This window comes from Oryzias latipes, chromosome 19, assembly GCF_002234675.1.
Source record: "Oryzias latipes chromosome 19, ASM223467v1".
NCBI classification, from domain to species: Eukaryota; Metazoa; Chordata; class Actinopteri; order Beloniformes; family Adrianichthyidae; genus Oryzias; species Oryzias latipes.
This window is the reverse complement of record NC_019877.2, coordinates 3,049,500-3,075,225: the sequence shown is the minus strand read 5'-3', so window position 1 is coordinate 3,075,225 and position 25,726 is coordinate 3,049,500. Positions and strand designations below refer to the sequence as shown.

Genomic DNA, 25,726 nt, shown 5'->3' with positions numbered 1-25,726 from the left:
GCTGTGCGCCCAGCCGTGCAGCGACAGCAGAGAGGGGAGGGAAAAGCTGGGAGGACAAGAGCTGGAAATCCCCGGAGCGTGAGCGAGTTAGTGATGAGGGTTAAACACGGACACGCATGCTGCATGCTCTGAGACCAGCAGCAGGAGGGGAAACCTTCACGCTCAGGTTCTCCCGGAGCGTGAAGGCTGGAAAGTCATCAGAGTTGTGGAATCTCCAGGACAACTGCGATGCTTTCGTTCCCACTTCAAACCTTCAAGGATTCCAAACTGCTGCATTGTTGTAACTCAAATAACCATTTCTGGGATTGAATACTCCATAAATGGAACAAAACCACCTTCTGGGGTAAAAGCAACAAAGGAACGGCTCCAATTTGAGTGAGGAAAACGCCGTTTTAAACGGAAGAAAATCCTTTCATTTGAGTTTTTTTTAGAGGCCGACACCATTTCTGTCACAACACAAAACTTCAGCAGCTCCGACATGAGCCAGCTGTTTGAAAAGGATCATAAAGTAAAGCAATTATAAATAGAACACAAAAAAAACGAGAAGAAAAGGAAAAAGACGAGCAGAGGAAAGCAGACAGAAAAGAAGGAAGGAACGAGGAAGATGGGAAGGAAAGTAGTCCGTAGGTGGGAGGATAATCAGTAAGTGAGGAAGATGAGAACAAGGAAGGTAAAGTAATAAAAAAAAGTAATTAACCCTTAGCAGTCTCTCATTGTCCAATCCCATCGCTCGTTTACGAGGACATATTGGGTTTTACTAAAATGATCGTCACAAAAACTCTTGTTATCCAAACGACTAAGAGTTAAAGATGACAGGAAAAAAAAAAAAAAAAAAATCAATCAGTAGCTTTGTACGCCCCCAGGCGCTAACCACCACCCCCTCCCCGCTCACTGGCGGAGCGGCTGCTAAACGCTCCCCTCGTTTCAAGCTTTTCAAAATAAAAGCTTTTCTTTTGGTTTTATCTCCATAGCAACCTTTTTTTTATTTTTTTGGGTGACGAACAGGTCGATGTAACTTTCTGCAATAGTACATTTTAGAGGTTTTTAGTTAACCACGCCCACATTCCTATTATGTTCACATGGTGTGTTTTATCATCTCGTTCGGCTTGATCCGATGATTCATGAGTCAGATTCTCACAATATTTCGGTAAGAAATGTGTGAGCAACGGGGGAAAGCCACTTTTGTGAACTCGCCACGCTAGCATCCCGATGAGGCGATGGATGAAAATCCCCGGGAGAAATATGAATTTATAGTCATGGCTAAAACTTATTTTTGGTGAAAATTCAAAATCGGAGCCTCTTGCTGAGATTAAAGGTCAACAAAATTTAGTAAAAAATAAATGTATTCTTTTTGCCCCCCCCAGACATTTTGAGAAACAGAAATGCCCCGCCCACTTAATCTGCCTACTGTCCTAGTGGAGGGTAACCACGGCTTCCGCCTCTGTATAATCGCTGCTTTTGGAGTATTAAATGTCAGAAATGGCCTGATGTGGAACGACTGAGTGACAGGAGGAAGAGCTGTGGAAAGGGGGAGGAGCCAGAAGATCAACAAACCTCTCACAGGAGCTCCTCTAACCTGTGGAGGTGTCACAAGGCCAGACTGTTAGACACACATTAGCGCTCAGCTGTTAAACTGTGAGCTGAAGCATCACGCCAGCGTTAACGGACGGAGGACACCCACCCATCGTCTTGTAGGCGGAGCCACAGACCCCGTTGGTCTCGCTGCTGGCTGTGGAGGGTTGGGGGGGCGGAGGGATGCTGGGTCTGTTCCGAGGTTTGGGGACGGGCCGCGGTCGAGGAAGCGAGCCAGACTGGTAAAGGGACTGGGAGGGAGGAGCTACGACGTCCTGGCCGGTGGTGGGAGGTGGGGGGGTGTCTGGGGGGGTGGGGGTGCCTGGTGGGGAGGCCTCGGCGCTGTGCTGGTCCCCGCTGGGCTGGCTGAGCGAGGCCGGGGAGCCGCTCTGGGTGGGGGGTTCTGGGGGCGGATGGTTGGGGGCTTGGATTGGAGCTTGATTGCTTTGGCGTCTGGGAGTGGCACACGGCTGCAGGGGGGAGGTGGGGGAGGTGGGGAAGTGGCTGGACACGGGTCTCGGGGTGGGGCTTGTAGACTGGGAGGAGCCAGAGGAAAAGGCGTGGTTTGAAGAGTTGCCAGGCTGGCTGGGGGGTGGGTTTGTCGGTTTGGGAGGGGCGGGGGCCTGCTTCTTGGTACCTGAAAGTTTGTGTTAAAGTGTGTGATGGGGGGGTCAAATGCACAAAAACAGCAGAGTTAAAGACTTGGCGTGCTTCTGTCGGATGGACAGATACGGCGGGGGACTGACCTCGGCGCATCATGTGGGGGCTCGGGCCCGTGGATCCAGAACCAGAGCCTCCAGCAGCCTGCTGGCCTGCAGCCTGACTGCCCCCTCCACAGCCATTCCTCTGGGGCATGGGGGTCGGGCCGGGGGCGGAATCGCGTAACTTTGGGTTACTTTGGAGCAAATAGAAGAAAAACAAAAGCAGGAAATGGTCAATAAGTGGGTGTGACTCTGGTGACTAGTGCCCCCCCCCCACCGAATGCTGAATTCGCTTCAGTGCTTTGGAGCAAGCAGACCTTCTCAAAGCTGTTTGAGCCGGTCGGACCAAAGCTTCTGCCGATTTGAGGAGGAGAAAAAGTGACAGGAAGGGGAGGAGCTTAAAGAGGGATTGTTAAAATGACAAGGGCCGTTATTGAGCTATTCCTGTGGGCTGACTTTAGTCTGCATAGCTGTGAGTGGTGGTGGTGGAGGGGGGGTTAGAAAACTATTCATTGTTCCAGAGTTCATCAGCCGATCCCCTAAAACACAAAGACATGCAGACGCGTCGGAAGCGAGCCGCGTGGCGGCGGAGCAGCTCTTACCTGAGCTCCTCTGTGTGCTGAGGTAGCGGCGGCGGCGGACTCTGTGTCAAGCTATGCGGGGAAGTGTCAGGCCCTGAACCCCCTGCTGGAGCCGGCGGCTGGGGCTCAGCGCCGGGCTGAGCCTCCACAGGGGGTAAAGGAGGCTGGAAGGCGGGTGAAGTGTGCTGCTTTCTACTTAAGGTGTTACTGCCTCTACGGAGGGTGTGGTCCGAGTGCTTGTTAGCAGTGCTGCACGGGGACGGCAGAGGAAAGGTGACGGTGGGACAGAAAAAACACCAAGTTTATCCACAGGTTAGACAGGAATCACCAAACTGGAGTTATTTCTAACATAAATCAAAAGTTAATTCACGGGAAGTAAATTAGTGCAAGTAGGAAGTGTGGTGAATCTGAGAGGACAATACTAAAGCGCCCCGCTTGGTATTACTTGTCTTTGCGTGCCGCGTCAGTCTCCGGTCCAACCATACTGTTGGGCCTCTTCCTCTCAGCAGCGCTACAGTCATAATCCGAGGGGTTATTGTGGTTGGAGGCAGGTGTGGGCATCACAAACATGCCAGAGACGTTGAAGTCCACGTCTGTGAGGAGAAAGAGTCAAATATCGTCAGGTTCATGTAGTTGTTCAAAATAGTTGTTCGTTTACGTAAGCGCAACAAGATAACACAATTTAAATAAACGAATAACAATTGAAGGTAAGAAATGTATCTTCAACACTAATTTATCATTCATCCTTCAGCAAACGTTAAAGTTTTCTGTCAAACTGGTCTAACTGGCTTAAGTTCACATCAACGACTTCCTTATTGAAGCACTTTTAAAAAGCTAAAAGCGCAGTTCCCTGAGTAAGATTTGGCGTCCTGTCAGTTTTGGAAGAGTGTAAGGTTATCCTATAAAAACCGGATTCAAACCGGTGATCTGAACGCATACCAGCATGTAGGATGTTTATCTATTTCAACAGCAAATCACAAAGAACTAAAGTTAACGTAGCTTAGCTACAGTAACGTAGCGTAGCAACAATAATGTTTGTTCATTTAACCTATACTTCTTTTGAGTGAATAAACTTGAAAATAGCCGTTTCCACATCCCAGGTTTTTGAGACAAATTTAGGCATCATTTCAATGTGACTTTGTTCCTAAAATTTAACATTTTCACTGCATATTTCAGCTTTCATAAATAAAATTTTGTAGCAGATGGCAAATCATTTTAAATTAAGCTTATTTATAAAAGTTTAGGAACAAATGAAAAAAAGCCCATTGTACCACCTGCTGTTTCCTGTCTGCACCATTATTTTACCACAAACTTTTATTTATATAGATGTAAACATCTATAAGATGTTATATATAAGCTTTATATAAATGAAACACTGAATCTCACAGAAAAAAGAAGCGCTGGAGACGATCGCATCATCAGTCTTATAAAAGTAAAAACGCTACTGAAGTTCGTCGCAGTTATCGTGGACAGTCGCAGGCCAAACTGTCCAAACCGGGACAGCGTACGATTGATGCGAGAACCGATTACCGTGAAGTATTAACCGGACAGGACCCGGCCAACACTTTTAGTGAGGCTAGCGTGTAGCACGTCACAAACATGTTCTAGTCACTTTGAATGTAGTTGATAGAGTCTGACTGACTGACTCTCTTGTCTGGCTTAGTGCGCCGTATTTAGCCTAGAAAACAGATTTTTGTTCTTCCAGGTTGTTGAGGTGAATCCCTCGTAAAATATAGGACCGCTGACGACAAACGAGGTCAGAATGAGAAGTAAAGCACAGCCGACCCTCAGGAAAGAACCAGTCTGCATGTTGGATGATGGGCTCCACGATGGCCACCACGTGCACGGAAGTAGCAGCTGCCATCTCTGCCAGACTCCTGAAGGAAGAACAGTAGAAAAAAAAAAACATTTGAGGTCTTTAAAGGAAACGACTACAAACCACGATCTGATGATTCAAGGTCCTCTCACCCCTCAGTCTTGGCCCACAGCAGATTGGGACCCAGGACGATGGCGATGTTGCTCGGAGTCATTTTGTTTGCCTCGCTATCTTGAGCCAGTTTGGCTAAAAACTTCACCAGATATCTTTATTGACACACAAAGAGCATGGGCTGTCTAATCACAGACATTTTTAACATGGTTTATGACGGGTTCCATATAAATCTGGGCTACAAACCTTAAATTATTCCTGTTGTTCTTTGGTAGTTTATCACAAACAACCCAAAGCGCCTGCAGACGTTTGTCCGGGTCTGACACACTGGAGCCACAAAGAATGGGACCAAGTGATCATTTTCTTTGTTTGACTTTTCCCAATCTGAAGTGAATGTAATGAGGGTTTCACCTGGACGCCTGGATCCACTCGTCATAAAGCTGGTGGGTCATGAGAGGTTCTGGCAGCTCCCTCAGGTAGGACTTCAGAGCACCTGGACAAAACAGCTTTACTTCATGCACCGATTTGACCTTTGAACCTGTGGTGTGGACATTACCAGCCACAGCGTGGGGGTCAGAGTAGAACTCCTCCAGCTGGGAGGTGGAGCAGTCCAGCGCCGCCTTCAGCTTCTTCAGCTTGGATGCTCCTGCGGCGATCCTGAACAGTCCCTGAGACACAGACGGACATGTGATGAACGGCGGGAAACTGGGAATCTTAATTACAGATCAAGTCTGGAGAAGATCCAGCTGCACATAACAAGAGCCAAACAAACACACCCTGTTCTCCCAGCATGCACTGCTCTTCACTTTGACATAAACAAAGGATGGTTTCACGCTAAAACGGCACAGACCGGACTCACGCCACCAAAGGAAAAGAGCAACAAATAAAGGTTTGTGTTGTCAAAACACACCATGTAGTGCCTTTGAATTCAAGGAAACGCACAAAGAGATGCCATTTGTTTAGTAAATTTGACTGAGGGAGGGGGCGGGACCAAAGCTCAAACATCATCACTGTAGGGTCATGGCTGTGAGGGGAATCAAGGACTTCTGTGTTTGGTAAAGAGGCCGTTCACAGTTTTGGTCTCGATAAAGTTAGTGATGGGACAGCTAATTCATGTTGTACAAATCAGGACTTATTCTTCTTTAGTGGTTAACAGCAGAAAGAAAAGACAAAAACATGCCAGATTTTCACTAAAACAGCATCAAATAACAAAAAACTAAACGTTCATTTGACGGCTTGGTCACCAATATGCTAACATTAATATAAAAATGTGAAAAAAAACAACAATCTTGCCATTTGTTGGATTTTTTAGTGCAACTTTGCCTGCTTTTATTTATTTATTTATTTTTACGGTGCATCGTGTTCTGCATCCTGATTGGCTGTAGATCACTATCATTCAATCAATCAGATTTTTATTCCAAACTGAAATTATTTTTCTGCGAATATTTGAACTTTGAGAGTTTAAACATAGAAGAGAAATGTGTTCAAGAAAAACCTATAAAAGTAATGAAGTCTCAATTCAATCATCTTTGGATCGATTTTCAAAGCGTTCCCAGTGGTCTTTAGCCAAAATCAAAAGCTTGGGTCCTTTTCTAGAGCATAGATTCTGCAGAGCGGCAGTAGTTCATTGGAAATTCACCTCTGATTTGTGGGCGGGACTGTTGAAATGGAGCAACCTCGCCCCCAACCTAACATTAGCGGTGCAACAAAATTGGCGAGCAACATTTGATCTATCGAGCCGTACAGTTTAGATCCAGATTCCAGCTCAGACGAGGAAAACGACGACGTTCATGGATCCGTTTGTCTGACATCGGAAAGGAGCGGGAAGTTTGTGGCTCCGCACAGCGTCACAAACAATCTCTCTCAAACTGTATTCCTGAATGATTTTTTAATCAATTTTGCTGTAAGTTTAAGTGTCAAAGAAATGGTGTTCCTAAAACTTCATCCTGAAAAATGTCTGGATGTCATTGGACGGTAAAGCTGGAGCAACAGCAGCACACAAAACACACATTTAAGGCAGACTCGACTATGGCTTTGGACTAAACCGCACACATACTGCAGATGCTGCATTCTGTACTGTGTATTGTCAAGTCAATCCAACAGTAAAACTCAACGTCAGGATCTTCAAAGAGCTGCAGTTCACTCCTCTAAAAAGGTCAGCAGAAGAAACGTTGGATCAAGTCCAAAACGGAAAAGGAAAATGTTGACACCAACCACAGAGGACAAACTTCCTGTTGCCCTCCTCTGGTTTCTCCTACCTCCTCCTTCATTCCCGTCTCCAGGAGCATCATGACGCAGGCCTCCATGGGCAGAGCGATCTCCCTGGCGCTCCGTTTCAGGTGCTCGTCCAGCGCCGTGCCAAACGCAGGTTTCTCTATCCACGAGTCTGAATGCAAACGGGGTGAATGGCGGGAGGGGGGAGGGGAGGGGGGGGTTTAGGAAGGAAAAACAGAAACATTAGTGGAAATGTTGCAGACTAGACCTCCACACAGTTTTAATAAACTAAAAAGGATTCAGAGGATGGTTGAATGTTTGGACAGCAGAAACGTAGAAACTCTCCCTCAGGCCGTCTTTAAATACCTTCTAATGCCCCCCCACCGAGTAAATAACAACCACATGCGGCCCGACGCAGCTCTTTGTGTGCACAGCCGCGTGTTCAAGCTCATGCTAAAAAGACGTGTGTTGTTGTAACAAGAGTGTGTGGAGTTGTTGAGCCTTCACCGCGTGTTGTGAGACTGAACTTTTCTGTGTTTGATGCAGAGAAAACGGAGCAGAAACTGATGGCAGACATGGCAAACTAAACACTTGTCTAAATGTTAATTACAGAAATCAACATTTTTCTTGCAGCTTGTTGGTGTTCAGTCTTAACTATGTCAGTGTGGTAAATAACCTAAATGAAGAAACAGAAGACAGTAAGTCAGGACTTGAACTAATAAATATTTCAGCTTGGATTCATTTTTTTTCTTGTGAAAAGTTTATTAGTTTGTTTATTTTCTGGAAAGCCTACTGTTGTCTGGATTGTCATTTTGACAAATGTTTTAAACTGCAAATAAAAATAAGTCAACAATGATTGAAATGTTTTTTTTAAATAAGTAACAGAGAATTTTAATTGCAAGAAAAACATGTTTAGTCACCAAGACAGGATCTTTTGGATATTGAAAAACTTTCACAATGAGAACATTTTTCTTGAAACATTCAGTCTTTGCATCGCAGTCCTTTCAGCAAAGACTTCTGGCGTGTTTTTCCTGCAGGTCCTCAGGTCACCGTCACGCTGGATGGGATTTTCCCCCCACACATGTTCTTCACTGTTGAGCAGGAGTGAATTCTGGTTAACTTGCAAGTGAACTCTGCTGTGGTTCACCAATAATCTGAATGGAAACTGACTAAAGTGGTCCAGAGAGCAGAAGCTCACCAAACAAGTGAAGTGATGAAACTGCTGTGTTATTTATAAAACAAAAGAGCCAACAATGTCATTCCCACGAAGAGCAAATGACTGAAAGGCTGCTGGATGTTTTTGCAGCAAACATGAGGACGAGTCGGACATCTTGTGTTCAAAGACCAGCAGACCATCCTCGAGTCAATCAACCATCCTCAAGTAAAAAAAATAAAACACCCCGTGCATCTCCTACCAAAGTTGAGTCAAATATTTGAATTTCTAACAACATAAATGAAAATGTTGCTTAGATCTGTAAAAGAAGAACACAGTCAAAAAGCGTCTTCTCACTGTTGTCCTTGGATTCAAACCTTCGTACGTCTACCAGTTTCTGCGGTTACGTGTGCAAAATGCCTCTGATTGGATCAAAGATCGGACTAGAATTGAACGGGCCCAGACAAACTTTATCCAATTATAACATGTTTACATAAGCTACACTTTTGATCGGAATAAAACATTTTGACATGCGCAGAAATGTCTAAAGTACCGGAAACTGCCGTGGAAGTAGAAATAGCGAGTTCCGTTGTGTACAAACAAAGCTGCGGCATAGAACGAGATGATCTTTTAAACGTGCTTTATTATTGTTATGATGATTATTAAGTGCCTGTTTGCTTCTAATTTTGTGCGGCCAGCGCTTTATTCTTGGCAACCCAGATCTGGAAACAGGGTTAGGAGTAGGTTAATACGGGCGAACAACATTTAGCTGTGGATGCATTTAAAGATGTGGGGATAACATCAGCCTTTGTTTTGTCTGGAGATGAGTGGAAGCACAAATTCAGATGATTGTTTACACGGTTTCTCAGGACTGCTGCTCCTCTGGAGCGCACGCCGTAACAAAGCACCCTCTCCTGCTCGCAAACACCAAGCTACGAGTCCGGCTGCTCTGCTCAGAGACATGGTTCACCCGTGCGGAGCGGTCGACTGGTCCTGTTGGCGCTCCAGAGGAGGCCACACCATCGACATATGATGTAAAACCGGCGCAGTAGTGACCCCCAATAGGAATAAACTGTGTGCATGCACCAACCATCAGGACGACACATTATTACTCTGATCAGGCGTTTAATCTGATTACTTTAGTCCATGTAACTGCAGCTACTGTTTTCAGAGGTTGCCATGGCTTCAGCTGTCCACCAGATGACCTTGTTCTTTGTAAGACTGAGGCCTTGAAGTTTGGAATATTTTTTGTAAAAGTTCCAGGGCTTTCTTTCTGTGAAATGTTTACTTTCTCTGCAAACTGTTGAACTGCTCTCCTGCCCCGTTTGTTTGGCTGTTTTGCCTCGTTGGTGCTTCTTCTCCTGGCGGTACGAATCCTTCATACTAGGTATGCTTTTACCATAGCTAATGGGTTTGGCTCTGATTGCAACACATTCAATGTTTTCTTATCAAGATTTAATAACTAGAGTAAAAAAGAAAAGATTTTAGCCCAAACCTGACATGAAACAGCTTAAGAAATTAACAAACCATTCCAAAAAGTAACATGAACATGTCTTTAACCTCCTTAGAGCTGAGCTCTTGATGGATATGCCTTTTTTTAATTTATTTCGCTTTGACAGTTAAGCAAAATTACATACTTAAGCGGTTAAATACTCCTTTCTTTGTGTTTTTGTACCTTGCTGAGCCTGGATGGTGGGCAGGACGCTCTCCAGAACAGTGAGGGACTTTCTGTGGTAATCAGCCTGAGCCTCTAAGAGCTGCAAACACGGAGGATTCAAGTCAAGACGACGAACCAGGAGGTCATCCTGCGGCTGTGAACGTTCCCACACGAGCCGGAGTCTCACTGTTCACTCACGGTTATAAAGTATCGAGCATAGTCGCCTTCTTTGGAGAAGAAACTGTACATGTCTGCAGCCAGCTGATCCTGTCGGACACAAACACATTTGTTTGATGGAGAGGTTCCCCACAAAACAGCCTAATAAATGACAGAGACAAAGGAGAGCTTGTTTGTAAACACAAAAAGTCACTTGTTAAAGGTAATGGTTGCAGGATGAACCAGCTCAGCTATTAATGAGTCATCAATGTTCCTGCTGTTGGAGAGGGGGGGGGGGGGGGGGCTCGTTGAGGGAAGCACACGGCTCTGCACTTCCTGGACCAAAAGCAGAACGCAGCAACAAAGCCCTAAAGCCAAGCGCCGACTGAAATAGAGGCGTGCAGAGACACGCACGCAGAGCTGACGGCGCATTTTCCCTCATTTCTGTGCGTCAGCATGTCAGCTTAGAGGACCCGCGGGCCTCACAATGTCCACACGCCTTTTGTGACGAGGGTCTTCCTAGTTTTGTTGTGTCCAGAAAAGTCATTTAGGGGATTTGGTTTGGGGATTGCAGCAGATTTGTAGCAGCAAGAAGGATCTAAAGTTTGCAATGTTGTGATGTTTCTGGACTCTTTATCTAAAGTTAAAGCATGAACTTCATGCATGGTACCTTGCAGAGCTCCACTTTGTTCATGGCCTCATCCACCTCCTCTTTCAAAAGGTCCGCCTTGGCCGTCAGTGCCTGTGTGTTTGTACCTGAGATAATCGACTTGGTTGCCTGCAACCACCTAAAAAAGTTGACAGGAAGGATGTGGGAAATGGAAAAGATGCTTTCACAGCAGCGAATGCACTTATTCATTAATCCTTTAAATGCATTTCCATACAAGTGTGAGAATTTCACACCTCGCTTTGGCAGAGTCATAGTCCAGCACCAACTTGGCCAACTGCTTCCTTTGCTTCAAGATGTTTGGGATTTCAACCTTTAAAGACAATTAAAAAAGAAAGAAGAAGGTTAAATCTATAGTGGATCAGAATCAAAAAACACTGAATCCATATTTGTTTTCTAGAGTGACAATACAGTCATGCATTATTTCATGTTTTACTGCTATTTTTGAGTTAATTTAAGTTATAACATTTTTGCTCAAAATTATTCCAGCTTTAATAAGAAAAACTGTCCATTTATGATCAGGATTAAGTATATTGTCAAGAAGATTGCGTCATTTTTCCTTTATTTATTTCTAAACCAAGTAATGAATTAATTTCTTAGATCAGATATATTCTTGTATTTTCATTTCTAATGCTGAAATAGTTTGAAACCAACCAATAAAAACCTCTCCAAGCTAAACAGCAATGTCTAGGATTAGCTTAAAATGACAAAAGAAAGAAAAGATTTAAAACTGCCTTTCATATTATCCTTCAATCATCTCATCCAGAATTAGATAATAATTTACCAAAACAATATTTCGAATAGACAGGGGGACGATGTGCTCAATTTACTTTGTTTTAATTAAAAAAACAACAAAAATCACTTCTTTTCTGAAATTCAAACTTTTATTAAAGATTTGTGGGTCAACTCACAAACTAGCTGTAAAATTTGGGTTTTGCTTTAAATATGTTCAGAAAAACGTTTTCTTTTTCTTTTAATCACTAGATTTAGAGTTTTAACACTTAAAAGTCCTGATGTTAGCAGGAATATGTGCATGTAATTTGGTTGACGTCAGCCGCCTTCGTGTTAGGGTTTATTCAGGGTTACTGTCAAATCCATGGAGTTTAATGGGAAAAGAAAAGGTGATTTTTACCCTTAAACTTGATTATCGTATTTTCCGGACTATAAGTCGCACTTTTTTTCATAGTTTGGCAAGGGGTGCGACTTATACTCCGCAGCGACTTATATTCGAAATAAATTGAAATAAATACATTGTTAACCCTCCTGTTATGTTCATTTGTGAGGAACAGAGATGATGTTCCTGGGTCAATTTGATGTATGAGGTATGTTAAGTGTTAAGAGTCTGTTAAGTGACTCAGAGAATCAGCAAACTTTTTTTTACAGTAAGATCTTGAAGGCTAACAACATAATATTCTATTTTCCAATGATTTCATAGATTCAGAAATGCAATAAAAGTGAAAACTGTTTCTACAAATACAGGATGAAAACAGAGTATTAGTTGGCCAATGATGCTTCATGAAAGGAATAAATAAATAAGTTTGAGAAAAAATTACTGTGAAATTATTAGATAAACAGTCTGCTATGATTGTGTCATATAAGGTTGTGAAAGTTAAAATGCGACTCATAGTCCAGTGCGACTTATCTGTGTTTTTTTCTACTTTATAATGCATTTTTGGGCTGGTGCGACTTATACTCCGGAAAATACGGTAAATGCAGCTTTTTAGGACAAATTTCACACCAATCCAACGTAACGAAAACAATTTTTGATTTTCTCCCCTGAATCTTTGATGGGACTGAAGTGTTTCGGACCTCTGCGAGCTGACTGAGCGGATCCAGGACGTCCTTCTCTATCTGCAGCTCGTGCTGCATCAGCTCTGACGCCAGGCGGTTCTCTGCATCTCCGCACACTTCCATCATCTTCCTGTCGACACACAGCGGCCCAGAGGGAAAGCAGCATGTCACCCGTGCAGATTTAACATGTCATAATGCAACGTTATCACATCAGCGGAACAAAAGGATCCAAGGTCTTCCTGGTCACATGTCACTCCACAACTCAGACAATCTGTGTCTAAGGATGTCCCGGTTAGGTTTTTTTGGCCCCGATTCGAGTCTGAGGGGTTTGATTTTCAGAATTTGCTGATAAAAGTCCCGATCTGATATTTTTGTATCACTAAAAAAACAAACAAAAAAAAAAAAAAAACGGAGCACATTTAATAAACACATCCACCTATTTTCATTAGATTAACCTTTTTCAACACTTAAACAGAGCACTTGTGTGGAATAGCTTGAATAATCACGTAAAAGTAGAGCAACTATCAACTGAAAAACATAACCAACTATTATCTAGTAAACATAGATGATAATTAGTCCTGTGAGAAGGTTTGGTGACGGTAGCTTTTGTATATTCAGAACTGTTGAACATTTTTGATCAGATGTGATTCATATCTCCATTAAAAATGGATAAAAATTAAGAACAACTTTCTTCCAAAACTGTTGTTGTAGCATGAATATGATGATGAGTATTTAGGACATGACTGTAAATATTTATTTGCTTCAGCTGGATTTGAGACATTTTTTCTTTTTTTTTGGATTTTCCTGAAGCGCGCACTTTGTAGACGGTCCCTTGGCGCTGTCTCACTGCAGTTTCTCCGTTAAATTCTTAATAAAGATTAAAAAAGATATATGTATATATAGTTTCAAACATTAAATAAAAATCGTATTGAGCCCAGAAGTCAGAATATTTGAATATCTTGCCAACTTTACCAAACTGTTTTTGTTAGCCTCCTGCTTAAATAGTGTCCTATTCTGCTGCGATCCCTTCATTATATCAGATACAGCATATTAATCTGTAATAATAGGCTTGAAACATATAGCGCCTATCATAATAATATGAATAAAATAGACACCCCATCCCTGATCGGGATGCAACATCCGCTTCTGTGGTCTGAAACTTTGTGATGGGATCCCTGTGTGAAATCATCTGATCTTAGTCCACAGCTGAAAGCTAAATTTCTCCTGATTCAGGTCGTCGTTTTAGTTGCGAGAGTCGGCGATCTGTCAGTCAGCGTTTTAATCGATTTTTCTCTAATTAAAGGAGGACATAAATTTAACAAAATCCAAGCACATAAATACATAGAAGCTGTTACTGTTATTGCTTGCCGATGAAAACATGGATGCTGTTCTGCTCTAGAAAGTCACTTCCTAGATCCTCATCTAGATCCAGGAGCACAAAAACAAGCCGACTGCTTGGCCTGATTGTGTGGCCTCATATTTCACGCACCCCAGAGTGCATCCGCTCCAAATAGCAACAGTTGCCACGGACACCTGATTGGATGACGGCTGTCCATCCATCACAAACTCACCCTATCAAGGAGTCTTCTCCCAGCTGGTTCCCGCCTTCCATCATTGCCTGGGAAAGAGCGGTGAGGGGAAGCTTTTTCTGTGGTGAGCAGAAACATAACGTCTTCAGGATTTTGCGCTCAGTCCAGAGCTCAGGAAAAGTCATCAAGAAGTTTCCATGGTGAATTCAGCCAGAATGAAGAAATCAGGATTTATGCCACATGTAGGAAAATTCACATTGGAAATGGGATGAAGACTTAAGAGGTTGTCTAAAGAAGACATGGAGGAATTTTTTGTTTGAAATGTTTGCAGTTTCTGCAAAATAAAAGCCTCCACTTTAAAAACTGAAGTAAAGGTGCCATGCATGGAGAAGAGGAAGACAAAAGCCAGAGGTTGTTCTGTGGAAACAAAGATACTCATAAAATGATGTTTTTACCTGACCATTTCCTGTATAGAGGCGTGGTACGGACTGTAGTGCATTTTTGAAAAGTTTTGGGTAACAAAACAAAAAAAAAGAGAAATCAAGGAACACTTAAAAAAAATACAATTAAATGAATAATTTTAAACCCAAATGTTGGTCCTCTTTTTTCCATCATTTGGAGAAACTAAAAAGCTTTAAGCTTCAGTGACTTACATGTCTCTTTTCTGCCTCTGCACCGATGTGTCCCTGCAGACATGAAGCCATCTTTTTGTGTGTGTTGTGGGACACCACACGCACCAGCTCCATGCGCCGCTCGATCTGCAAAAAAAGGAAGAATGTTTGAGTGCAATGCTCCAAAAAAAGGATTTAAAAAAAAAAATCAAGTTTATGCTGGGAAATGTGAAAAAGTCGCCCTCTTCAGTGTGATTTGATGGGGAAAACAGGACAGCAGAATGTTTACAGTAACTTCAGACCATCTACTGAGAGCTCTACGTTTACATGCTATCCAGCTAGCTTACAGCCTAATATTAACAGTGCAACAAAATCGGTGAGCAACATTGGAGCCATTCAGCTGTACTCAGAAATGCAGTTTTTAGCCGAATTTTCTTTAACTATGTCCTCCCTCATCAGAAAAGTGCCACAAGAAGATGTTAAAAACACCATTTTAATAATGAATGTGTCCATAAAGTGAGCTGAGCTTTCTGAAAAGCTGATGACGGATGTGCTCCAGCTCAAAGAAATCATTTGACTTGATCTTATGGGAGTCGAGGGGGTCAAAGTGTAAGCATGATTGATTGAGTTTGCCTCTGCAGACTGACGCAGGAATGTTATCTGGGAAACACATGACTCATCGGAAGCGTCTTCATGGAAACGGTCACTGAGCTGTGACAGAGCAAAGGGTCTCTTTGGCTTTAAAGGGGGAAAAAAAAAGACTTTTTTTTTGGGTTACACAGAGTTCCTCCTGTCCACTAGCTGGACCACACAGATCCACTCTGTACTTGCAGACAAAGAAAGAATGCTGACTGCAGCTCTTGGATAATGGATAGAGGGCAGCTGAAGCTCTGCGGGGTGTGCATCAAACATGCTGGTCCTTTCCAGGTGTTTGACTGCAACATCAAACAAACAAGAACAAACTGATGTTCTCAAAGGTCCAGATAACATCAAAAACAAGTTTCATTTGGCAGGAAGTTACATGGAACCCCTGCAAACAGACCTAATGAGTGTGGAATCACAATGTTCAAGTGTGAAGACAAGCAAAGGGAGGATCCAGTTTTTAGATTTCCTAAAAACAGGAACACAGTCAGAACTTCTACAGCCATCCGCCTCCGTCATTCTCCCGTTCCACCACTCTGAACTCACATTCCTGCATCATTCCCGGCCGGCCCACAGCAGCCCCTGACATTCCCAAAACAGCTGGCTTGCTCACAGTCTCACCAAACAAGCATTTTCACACCTAGCATTTATTGGTTTGACTTGGGTTCAGCGCCAGAACTCCGTTCAGCGAGGGCCTGGCACAAGATCCCCTCAGGGATTCTCCTATCAGTCCAAAACCTGGATTCAAGCGAGGGAGACTTTTGGAAAACCAGACGGTCTTTTTTTCACTGCAACAATAACAGAGCCCGACAGCCAACGTCATACACCCAACGTCAACTTTATGGGTGTGAAAACCGAAAAAACAGCAGCCAGCGTTTCCCTCCGAGGTCAACACATGACGCGTCATAGACCAGGGAATCCCAATAATAAGTCAGCGCAACAGGGAGGAAAGAGAGACTCACTTTGTTTATTGGTTCCTAAGAGAAACATGTCTGGACCAGTCCTAGAAGAGCAAAAATAGCCTAATATGACGCATTCTGTTCTGAGGCCAGGGGCGTACATGTGAGGAAAGAGCTCAGTCATTTGTTGTGTAATAAACAGTCTCCCTGACGATCCTGAAGTACGAGGGAGCGGCTTGGCATGCGGGACGGCATTTGATGAATGCTTCAGCATAACTATGGACGAGGTGCAGTTTGGACAGCGGGACAAAGTCTTAGATGGCATCTGGCACCCAGAGAGGTCACATACAGGGCTGCGTTTAGATGATCCAGCTGAGACTGAGACAACCAAATTTTTTCACAAAATCTTAGCAAAACAGGACCAATTGATACAAAGCATCCCAACATCACAGCCGTCTGCATTTATGAAAGTCTACGAAAAGACTGGTTTTCATGGCGTTTTCTAGGACTGCACAAAATATGGGAAAACTTTGATATTAATGAGGATGCAACGATTTCTTGCTCAAACCTCGATTTTAGGGTCACGGTTTTATAGTGGCTTAATATACGCGTTTTACAGAATAACAACCAAAGAAATGAACATTTTAAAAAAAACTTTAATTTGCTAATAAGTGAATGCCAATGACGAAAATCCTTTCTTCTTATAGTTTGAAACTTTCAACGTAGACATACGTAAACAACATGAATAATGTCACAAGCACATGTTAAAAACACCAAAGACTATTTTCATTGTAGTGGGTCTTTAAGTCTTGTCGAACATTGTTTTTTTCTTTTTATGCTGTAGATTTGCTTCTTTTTTCAATACGCTGTTAAACATTTGTGTAAAAATGTCCACAAGCAAAACAATCACTCATGACTGAAAGAGACGGATGAAGAATATCTACTTTGCAGGTATTGTTGGTCCAATTTCAATTGGTATTATTTGACACACACAAAAAAAAACTAACGTTAGCATTGATAACATTGAGTAATTTTGAAAGGACTGTTGAGTATTTGTTAAAAAGACAGGATTTATTAAGTAAAACAACAACAAAGCTTTGAAATGTCACTTAATTGAATTCATTTATTTCTGTCCAATAAACTCGATCTTGAACGACGGTCTGGGTTTTTACGCGGTTCTGGTTTGCAGGTAGCCGTGGTTTGCGCCCGGCAGCTATTTTTTATTGAAACAACAACGTTTGCATGAGCTGAGAAAGCACCAGAAGAGACGAGAGCTGTTTTCCAGACAGACTGAACCATTGTTTCTCTGAGGAAATGTCACATCGACTTGTCAGGGAGAAGAAAAAGAAATGAAAATAACTCTTTGTGGCTTCCCAAAGTTCTTAGTCACCACTGTTCCTTTCTGTGTGTGCGTTACAGAAAATCAAACTAAAATTAACACAGATGTTCCAGCTGTCAATCAAACCCCGTTCACAGATATTTCTCCAATATTTAAGTGTCTGTTACATGAATGTTTAGAAGAAAGCAACAGGAAGTGAGGACAGGAATATTTTTCCTTTATTTCCAAACAGCTGAGGTTCATTTTTCCCAGAACCCCCTGCTGTCATTTCCCTGCGGGAATCCCGCGCGCCCGCAGGACCATCGATGCGTGTGCCGTTCAGAACAAATCCCCTCACATCCACTTTAAAATGGACATTCCAAAAGTCTCACTTTGACTTAACTTTATGTAGACACAAACTGTCAAACTACAGAGACAACAATGTGCAGCATTAGCTGCTCTTTAGTTAGTTTTATGTTGACAAACGAAAGTCTTTTTATGCATCACTCACAAATGCTTTCCTTGTATAAAAAATGAGTCAAAAAACAATATTATGCATTTTTAAAATCAGTAAATTCATCAGATGCCAGCTCTGCCCCAATCTCTGGTCACAAACGATCCATCTATCATTTCTGACTTGTTTGGAACCTACAAAAACTGTTTTCTTTGTGATCATCTTACTTACTTCCACTTTCGGCTTCTCCCATCAGGGGTCGCCACAGCGAACAAGTCGCATGGTAAATTTGGCAATGTTTTACGCCGGATGCCCTTCCTGACGCAACCTTCTCAAACCGGGCTTGGAACCGGCAGAGGTAGAGAAGGGAACAGGGAGCAGCCCGGAGTCGAACCCGGGTTTCACGGACGGAAGGCGCCGCAAACCAGCACGAGCTAAACTGGCTCCCTTTTTCTTTGTGATCATACAAAAGCTTTTTTTTCATGGTTTAATGAACAGATTTACTGCTTTTCTTCAGGAGGCACAAAATCCAATTTACCGTATTTTCCGGACTATAAGTCGCACCGGAGTATAAGTCGCACCAGCCCAAAAATGCATTATAAAGTAGAAAAAAACACAGATAAGTCGCACTGGACTATAAGTCGCATTTTAACTTTCACAACCTTATATGACACAATCATAGCAGACTGTTTATCTAATAATTTCACAGTAATTCTTTCTCATACTTATTTATTTATTCCTTTAATGAAGCATCATTGTCCAACTAATACTCTGTTTTCATCCTGTATTTGTAGAAACAGTTTTCATTTTTATTGCATTTCTGAATCTATGAAATCATTGGAAAATAGAATATTATGTTGTTAGCCTTCAAGATCTTACTGTAAAAAAAAGTTTGCTAATTTTCTGAGTCACTTAACAGACTCTTAACACTTAACATACCTCATACATCAAATTGACCCAGGAACATCATCTCTGTTCCTCACAAATGAACATAACAGGAAGGTTAACAATGTATTTATTTCAATTTATTTCTAATATAAGTCGCTGCGGAGTATAAGTCGCACCCCTTGCCAAACTATGAAAAAAAGGGCGACTTATAGTCCGGAAAATACGGTATGTCAAAGACTAAAAGCACATTTCACTTCCAATAACTGCAACCTAAGCTAAAGTAATGTTTCAATAGGCTAAACTTGGCCATTTTAGCTCAGAAAAAACAAAGGCACGTTTTAAAAAGTTAAGAAAATCAAGTGTGTCTGAAGATCAGAGCAGCTAAATGACATTTTCACATCAATGAGAGAATTTATGCTCAAACTCTACCCTTAAACACCTTCACTTCTCCTTGACTGTAGTCATTTCCTCTCTCAGTCAATTATAGCCAAAGTTGCTCCAGTATCTTCTGTTCGAGAGGTTTCGTCACGTCCCTGAAACTGCGTCTTCAGATCAGAATTATTTTAGCTCAGTGTCACAAGACAAAACAGTCATCCACATCTGTACGCTGCTCATCTTGGGCCACAATTACCATAATTATAAAAGTCAGGAGATGCAGACTTTTTCGAACATTTCTGAAGCTTTCAACCACAACAAAAGCACAACTGTTCTGAGGGAAGCAGCTCCGCTTCCAGGCTTTGCTGCTCGTCTCTGCTGTCGTCAGAGCAGAGCCAAAAGCAGACGCTGGTGTCCGGCAGGGGGAACCTCTCTCAAGGTGCATTACCTTCCAAAACTCAGGAAAAGTTCCCATTTTATGAAAGTAACATTACCCATCTGCCCTTAACGTAAACAGATCAGACCCTACAAAATAAATGCGGTAGCAAGAAAAACCCTTTAAGGTCCTGTTTCCTTATTGTTCAGGGTTTAAACTTCACCTGACAGATAAGTTGAGTCATTTGTTTGAGAACAAGAAGGAGGGGAGGATTTGACAAAAAAAGAAAATGGATGGGTTAAAGTAGATTCATGGGGGTTCACCCAGAATTTATCAGTAACGGGCGGAACTGGAAACAAATCGCAACAGAAATGTACATTTCTGAGAAACTCAATAAACTCCTTTCAATGATCTGAAACTTTAATAAATGCATATTGGAAAGGAATCTGGAGCTCATGGAAGGCATCTCGATTCAAAAACTGAAATAAAATAAGACGTGTTTTCTCCTCATCTCATTACTTTAAATAATATATTTTCAAATATTTCAGACACATTATGATTTACGATCAATGACAAATGTTCTGGAATGAATGGATTTCTTCTGCAGAGGAGGAAAGAGCATCTCCAGCCACGTCTGTGGTCATTGTGGGTCAGAAAAGTGTTGAATCTGTTTTACCTGGAGGAGGTCATCGCTGAGGACTTCTGTTTTCTCCGCTCTGCAGGTGAGAAACAAACAAACAGAGCGTGCAGGTTAGAAACCGGCGGTGACTGATGGTAGATCAGCAGTTTCATTCACTGAGAGGTCATCAAAAAATCATTTTCAAGCCAGCAAAAGTGGTCTTTATGAGATTCCATGACTCAAAACAGTCTTACTTTCTGTTCTGACAGAAGCTAAATAACATGAACTCATAGGTTCAAAGCTGAGAATCTGTGAAAAACTCTCACAGGCCTTCAGCTATTAACAAGTCAAGCTCTGGTTATTTACCACCAGCCGCTAGTTAGCCATAGTGTCGTCCAAACAGTAGTCGGGACGGCCTTTGGCTATTATTAGTAAGCTTCTGGTTGGACTTGAAGAGGTCAGACAGATTAGATTCACTTAAAGGCAGTAGACTGGGAAGCACATGCTCGGCTCAGACCACGTGTCAACACTTCTGCACAGACAACAGCAACTTCCATGAAAGGTCAGTGAATGGAAAAACAAACAAATTCAGAGAGAAAAAAAAAAGTTCCAGATTGACCTCTGCAGATTCAATTTAGGACATAAGAACAAGTAAGCCCGCCCCCACCTCCTGTCATCCATCTGTTTACAAGCTCTCCCACTAGCCGACAGCCCCTCACACCCCCAACCTAAAAATAGAGGGCAACAAAGATGGCGAGCAATATTGGAGCTATCCAGCCAAACAGTTTGGAGCCAGATTCCAGCTCAGATGAGGAAAACAAAGACGTTTGTCTGACAGTGAATGGAGAATGGAGCGCAGCGGGGGGCTTGTGACTCCGCCCAGCGTATTTTCTACTTCACAAATACAATCTTCCTCAAACGACTTTTCTTCATCTGCTCCTGATTCACAACGATTCACATAAAGAAAGACTCAGAAATGCAATGTTGAGCTTAATCTTCTTTATATTTGTCCTCCATTATCAGAAAAACACCACTAGAACACCTTAAAAACACCCAAAACATGGTTTTCATTGAATAGGGTTTTGGTTTTTCCCCCCCAGAAGAACACATCAACCAGCGTGAGTTTCCAGTAAATGTTTAAAGCTTAAAACGTTCTGGCTCAGCAATAAAATTGTTCATTTAAGTGCATAAACATTGTTGGCCATATGGAAGCTAAATGCCAAACAAGTTATAAATTGAAACCACGACACTGGAAACCCCTCTTATCAATCTTTTTTAAGCTGCCTTTCCAAAAGGTTGATATGACACCGTTCTGGAAGTTGGTCTTTGATTTGTTTCTAAATAACATCAATAATCCTCGTGGAAATATCCCCAAACTTCCTGCATCTGATGAATCTCCTCTTTTTCACACAAACGTCTCAACATGCTCGCTTGATTCCTTTAAACTAGGCCCAATAACTCCAACAACAACGTCTGAGAGCTACAATAACCTCCACCCAGCTGTTTTCAATTACAACCCTCCGCCAGGAAGAAGAGGGAAAAAGACACAAAGAGGGGTTCACAGCCTTACAGCCAGAAGACACACATGTACTGTAATCCTGGGAGGTTAATACTTCAAACCATTAGAAGTTTGAGGCTGAAGGATGAACACAGACATTTTCTCTGGAAATGAGTCAGTCTGTTTAATTAGGTACAACTTACAGCCCACATGAACCTGCATGCAAATCACTTGGGTAGCTGCAGATAACAGGAGGATGGGATGCAGCCACATGCTGGAAAACGTGACGATGAAGCCACGGCGTGCCAGTGCATGTTCTGGTACAGACTACATGCTGAAAGGCTCTTGGTGTGGTCCTGATCATAAAAACCAGTGAGTGTATCAGGCAGACACATCCTTTCACAAATAGTCTGCGCTTGAATCAACTCCAATGACTTGACCCTTGTTCCTGCGTCTGCTAAAGTGAAAGGGTTTTGTGAGAACTGGTATCACTCTCCAAATACTTCTAAAAGGTTCATTTCATCTGCAGAACCTCCACATAATGCACAAATTTTCACCGTAAGGTTCTGTTTTAACAGCCTTGGAGAACAATGTTTGGACGCACATTTATGGATGGACTCCACCTCTGTGGCTTAAAGCGGTGGTTCACATTACAAGCAAATAAAACTGTTTTCAGACCACAGATCAGGTTAATGTCAGACAGTATTTTCATGGAGCGGCCTGTCCTGGGCTGAAGTGAGCGTCTTTTGTATTTTGAGCTTCCATTTTCCCTTAACTTTTGACGATAAAGTTCATCTCCATCCTTTGAAACATGCCTGCAGCTGGTTTAAACTTCATTTAGACAAAAGATAAACATAAAACATATCTATCAAAGTGGAAGCTGAAAAAAAATCTGACTTTTAAGGTGCAACTGATACAAACAAAAAGAACGTAACTAAAACTGGTATTGTCCAAATGTAAAACATGAACCCACCGTTTAAACAACTTTATTAGCAGCATCATTGTAACGTGATGCAGCTGGTTGCTGAACATTATGCAAGTTTTTATTTTTTGGCTCTTCTTCTGTGAAAAGAAACGTTCCCAATAAGTTTATTTTTTGTTAACGTTTGTTAAGGTTTCAGTTTCGCGGTTGGCAAAGCGGCATAAAGAAAGTAGCTGATGCATTTTGGACACGTGATCAAGTGCCTTGACATGCTTTAAAGTTTTTCAAAATAAAACTTCTTCCAGAATCAGATTCCAAATAAAATGTAATCTTTTTTCCTCTGCGGCCCAGTACCAAACTATCCACGGACTGGGACCACCGGATGAAATCACCAAATGAAACCACATTAGACGGTACAAGAGTCATGCAAAAGTGGACGTCAATGTGAACGGACCAGCTGATGAGATAACCTCCATGTGAGTGGAAGATAGGATGGCAAAGACCTTCAGAAAAGCAGCAACATTTGAGCAGCAAACTTTAGAAAGCTTCTCTGAAGCAAGCAGCGGCTGCATGAAGCCCCGTCAGACTAACAAGACAGCAATTGTTTGGCTCGCATCAGCTGAGCCTCGACCTGACCTCCCGGAAGCAGCAGCCATTTGAAGAACAGCGCGGCGCATGCGACTTCCTAACAAGAGACGCTTGCAGCCCAGCCTTACAGTTCAAACAGGTTACCATGGTGACTTTATATGAAAGTAGAAGGGAATGAAGAGAGTACTGGCAGAGCACAATCGAGCAGTTGTTATTGGCCACTCACCACATGCGGGGGGGCCAAAGAGGTGGAGGAGCCTATTGCTGCTCCAACAGCTGGCAGCTTAAGGCATTAAGGTAATGGACACCGGACTCTGATGAAAGGAGCTGAAGGAATAATGGAGTGACTCGGCTCAGACGGTCTCACTAATGAGGCCGACTGCACAGACCGGGAATGCAAAATTAAAGCTGGATAAGAGAGCTTTACACTGGAATGGAAACTTGAGGGGCTTCCAGTCAATAAAGATAAATCAAGATAAAGATCATCTGCATCCTGAAGATGAAGGCTTCCTTCCTGGTAGATACTTGTACACAAAAGTCCTCACAAGGCCTTGCAACACTGGCGACCTGTTCAGGGCGTGCCCTGCCTTTGCCCAGCAGTGGCAAAGATAGGCTCCAGCAACCCTGGGACCCCAAAAGGGATTTACGAAAGGCTTTGAAGACGGATGGATATGCACACAAGAAAAAAATGTAGAGATGGAATGTCAGCACTATCAAAGGTGGTAAAAGTTTGGATTCTTGAAGAAAAAGTTAGTCAAAACTATAAAAATATTTTATTTTGATTCTCTGAACCTTTTGATGTATATGTGTGACACTAAAAAATGATGCTCTCCAAAGTGAATATATACCCGTAGCAGAGACGGGTAGCTATCATAATGAAAGCATCCGCTCCCTCTTGCCGTGGAAATTCCAGTTTTTATGGTCCGAGTTTTAGACGACAGATCAAAGGGATCTTGCATCAATTCAAAATTTTCCTGGCAGTTGCACAGAGTCGCACCAGCTGACTCCTCATTGTCTTTGCAGCAAATGAGGATGCAGAGGAACACCCAGGGCCATTTAACGCCGGTATTTCCACACCTGACTTTTCATGGGTCCCATTAGGAAAGTACCGCTTTAGCTCAAACCCATTCCAATGCCTGGAATGGGATCATTGGAATGGGTTTGAGCTAAACCCATTGGAATGGGTTAATATTAATATTTAAGCTAATAAGCTCTGATGGATACAATTTACAACTAAAAGTTAGGTGTTTTGAATAATTCTGCTACAGAATAAGATACCCATTTCAATGACAATCGTGTTTTAAAACACATTCTTGTGGAATTTTTCTGATGATGAAGGACATGCATAAAGAAACTTAAGCTCAAATGTGCATTTCTGAGCATTTCTTTAGTCAAATTGATGTGAATCAGGAGCAGACAAAAAAAATTCTGCTTCAAAACCATAGTTTCATTTGTGACGTGGAAATACGCCGGGCTTTGTTCCATTCTGACTTCTAGACGACTAAATCCACAAACCCTCAACTCAGAGGTGAACTTTTAATGAACTCCTGCCGCTCTGCAGAAACTATGTGCTAGAAAGTGACACAGGTTGGGTCATCGTTATTAAAAGAGCACTGGGAACGCTTTAAAATAGATCAAAATATGATCGGAGTCAGACTTTATTGCCAAAACAAGTTCAAGAATGTTGGCTTTTGTTGTTCTCAATACTTAAATATGGCATCTTTGCTCTTAGATCTTACAGTTCTGAATTCAATGGTTAAATCCCTTCATCAGTCACTGAAAAATGTCACCTGAGGTTGATCTCCAGACAATCAGAAAAGATATTCTCACCAGATTAAAAGAATATAAAAGCCTGTTCTGGATTTAAGGTGTCAACCGGTATATTTTTATACTTTATAAAGGTGTGAATATATGACTAAATTTGAATTTGTAAACACTTTTTAAAGCTTACATTACAAGCACATTTGAATACCTAAATATAAACTTGATGCAAACATGAAAAGATCACAGCAGTAAATCCCAGCAGACTTCCACAATGACAAAAATGTTCCCTAGCATGAAAAACATGCTGTTTTTCCATGCACCTCAGTTTCATTTGCTTCCTCTACATCAGTTTTCCCAGCTCTCCCTCGTGTTCTCTAGAAAGTATGTCTCCGGGAGGCAGCTTCCTGTTTGTAGAAGAAGAAGGAGAGATTTCCTCCGAGCTGCCGCTCGCTGGACAAAGTGTTCTGCCTTTGCACAATCACAGGAACCCAGGGGGCAGCGGTGAGGCCCTTTGGCACTTTTAACATTTCAGGTAAAAGCGGCCACAAAGTAAACAAGAAAATGAGAGTCTGCTTGTGGAATTTAAATGCTAAAAGGTCACACTCGGAAGTACATGACAGCCCGAGGGATTAAACCGCACTTATGGGTGCAAAAGCGTGGACAACTACTGCAAGCATGCCTGGTTTCTACATCAAACTCTGCAGTTTTAATTTACTGCTCTGGCAGTGAGGAAACTATGAGTTTTCCAGCTGTCCTGCTTCTCCTGGACTTCAGAAAGCACACGACAGCAGTGCTATACAATACACAATCGCAAAGGAAATGTT

General features: G+C 42.4%; 1 protein-coding gene across 5 annotated transcripts in view; it reads right to left on the bottom strand.

The window, feature by feature from the left end:
* The window catches only part of arhgap17 (Rho GTPase activating protein 17), a 30,683-nt gene that overhangs the window by 1,363 nt on the left and 3,594 nt on the right, over nt 1-25,726 (bottom strand). The window contains exons 3-22 of one of the 5 annotated variants that reach the window (XM_023949434.1): nt 20,188-20,227; nt 14,602-14,706; nt 14,404-14,436; nt 13,991-14,067; nt 12,438-12,549; nt 10,865-10,941; nt 10,632-10,749; nt 10,004-10,072; nt 9,824-9,905; nt 7,040-7,167; nt 5,338-5,449; nt 5,193-5,274; nt 5,028-5,108; nt 4,823-4,936; nt 4,640-4,731; nt 3,300-3,447; nt 2,876-3,103; nt 2,319-2,467; nt 1,682-2,209; nt 1,555-1,576 (exon numbers count right to left, since the gene is read on the bottom strand). In XM_023949434.1, coding sequence (XP_023805202.1) covers nt 1,572-1,576; nt 1,682-2,209; nt 2,319-2,467; nt 2,876-3,103; nt 3,300-3,447; nt 4,640-4,731; nt 4,823-4,936; nt 5,028-5,108; nt 5,193-5,274; nt 5,338-5,449; nt 7,040-7,167; nt 9,824-9,905; nt 10,004-10,072; nt 10,632-10,749; nt 10,865-10,941; nt 12,438-12,549; nt 13,991-14,067; nt 14,404-14,436; nt 14,602-14,706; nt 20,188-20,227 — 2,380 coding nt within the window. In that variant the 3' untranslated portion in view covers nt 1,555-1,571. The remainder of the gene's footprint in view (nt 1-1,554; nt 1,577-1,681; nt 2,210-2,318; nt 2,468-2,875; nt 3,104-3,299; nt 3,448-4,639; nt 4,732-4,822; nt 4,937-5,027; nt 5,109-5,192; nt 5,275-5,337; nt 5,450-7,039; nt 7,168-9,823; nt 9,906-10,003; nt 10,073-10,631; nt 10,750-10,864; nt 10,942-12,437; nt 12,550-13,990; nt 14,068-14,403; nt 14,437-14,601; nt 14,707-20,187; nt 20,228-25,726) is intronic. The other 4 variants (XM_023949432.1, XM_023949433.1, XM_023949436.1 and 1 more) reach the window with 4 other exon arrangements.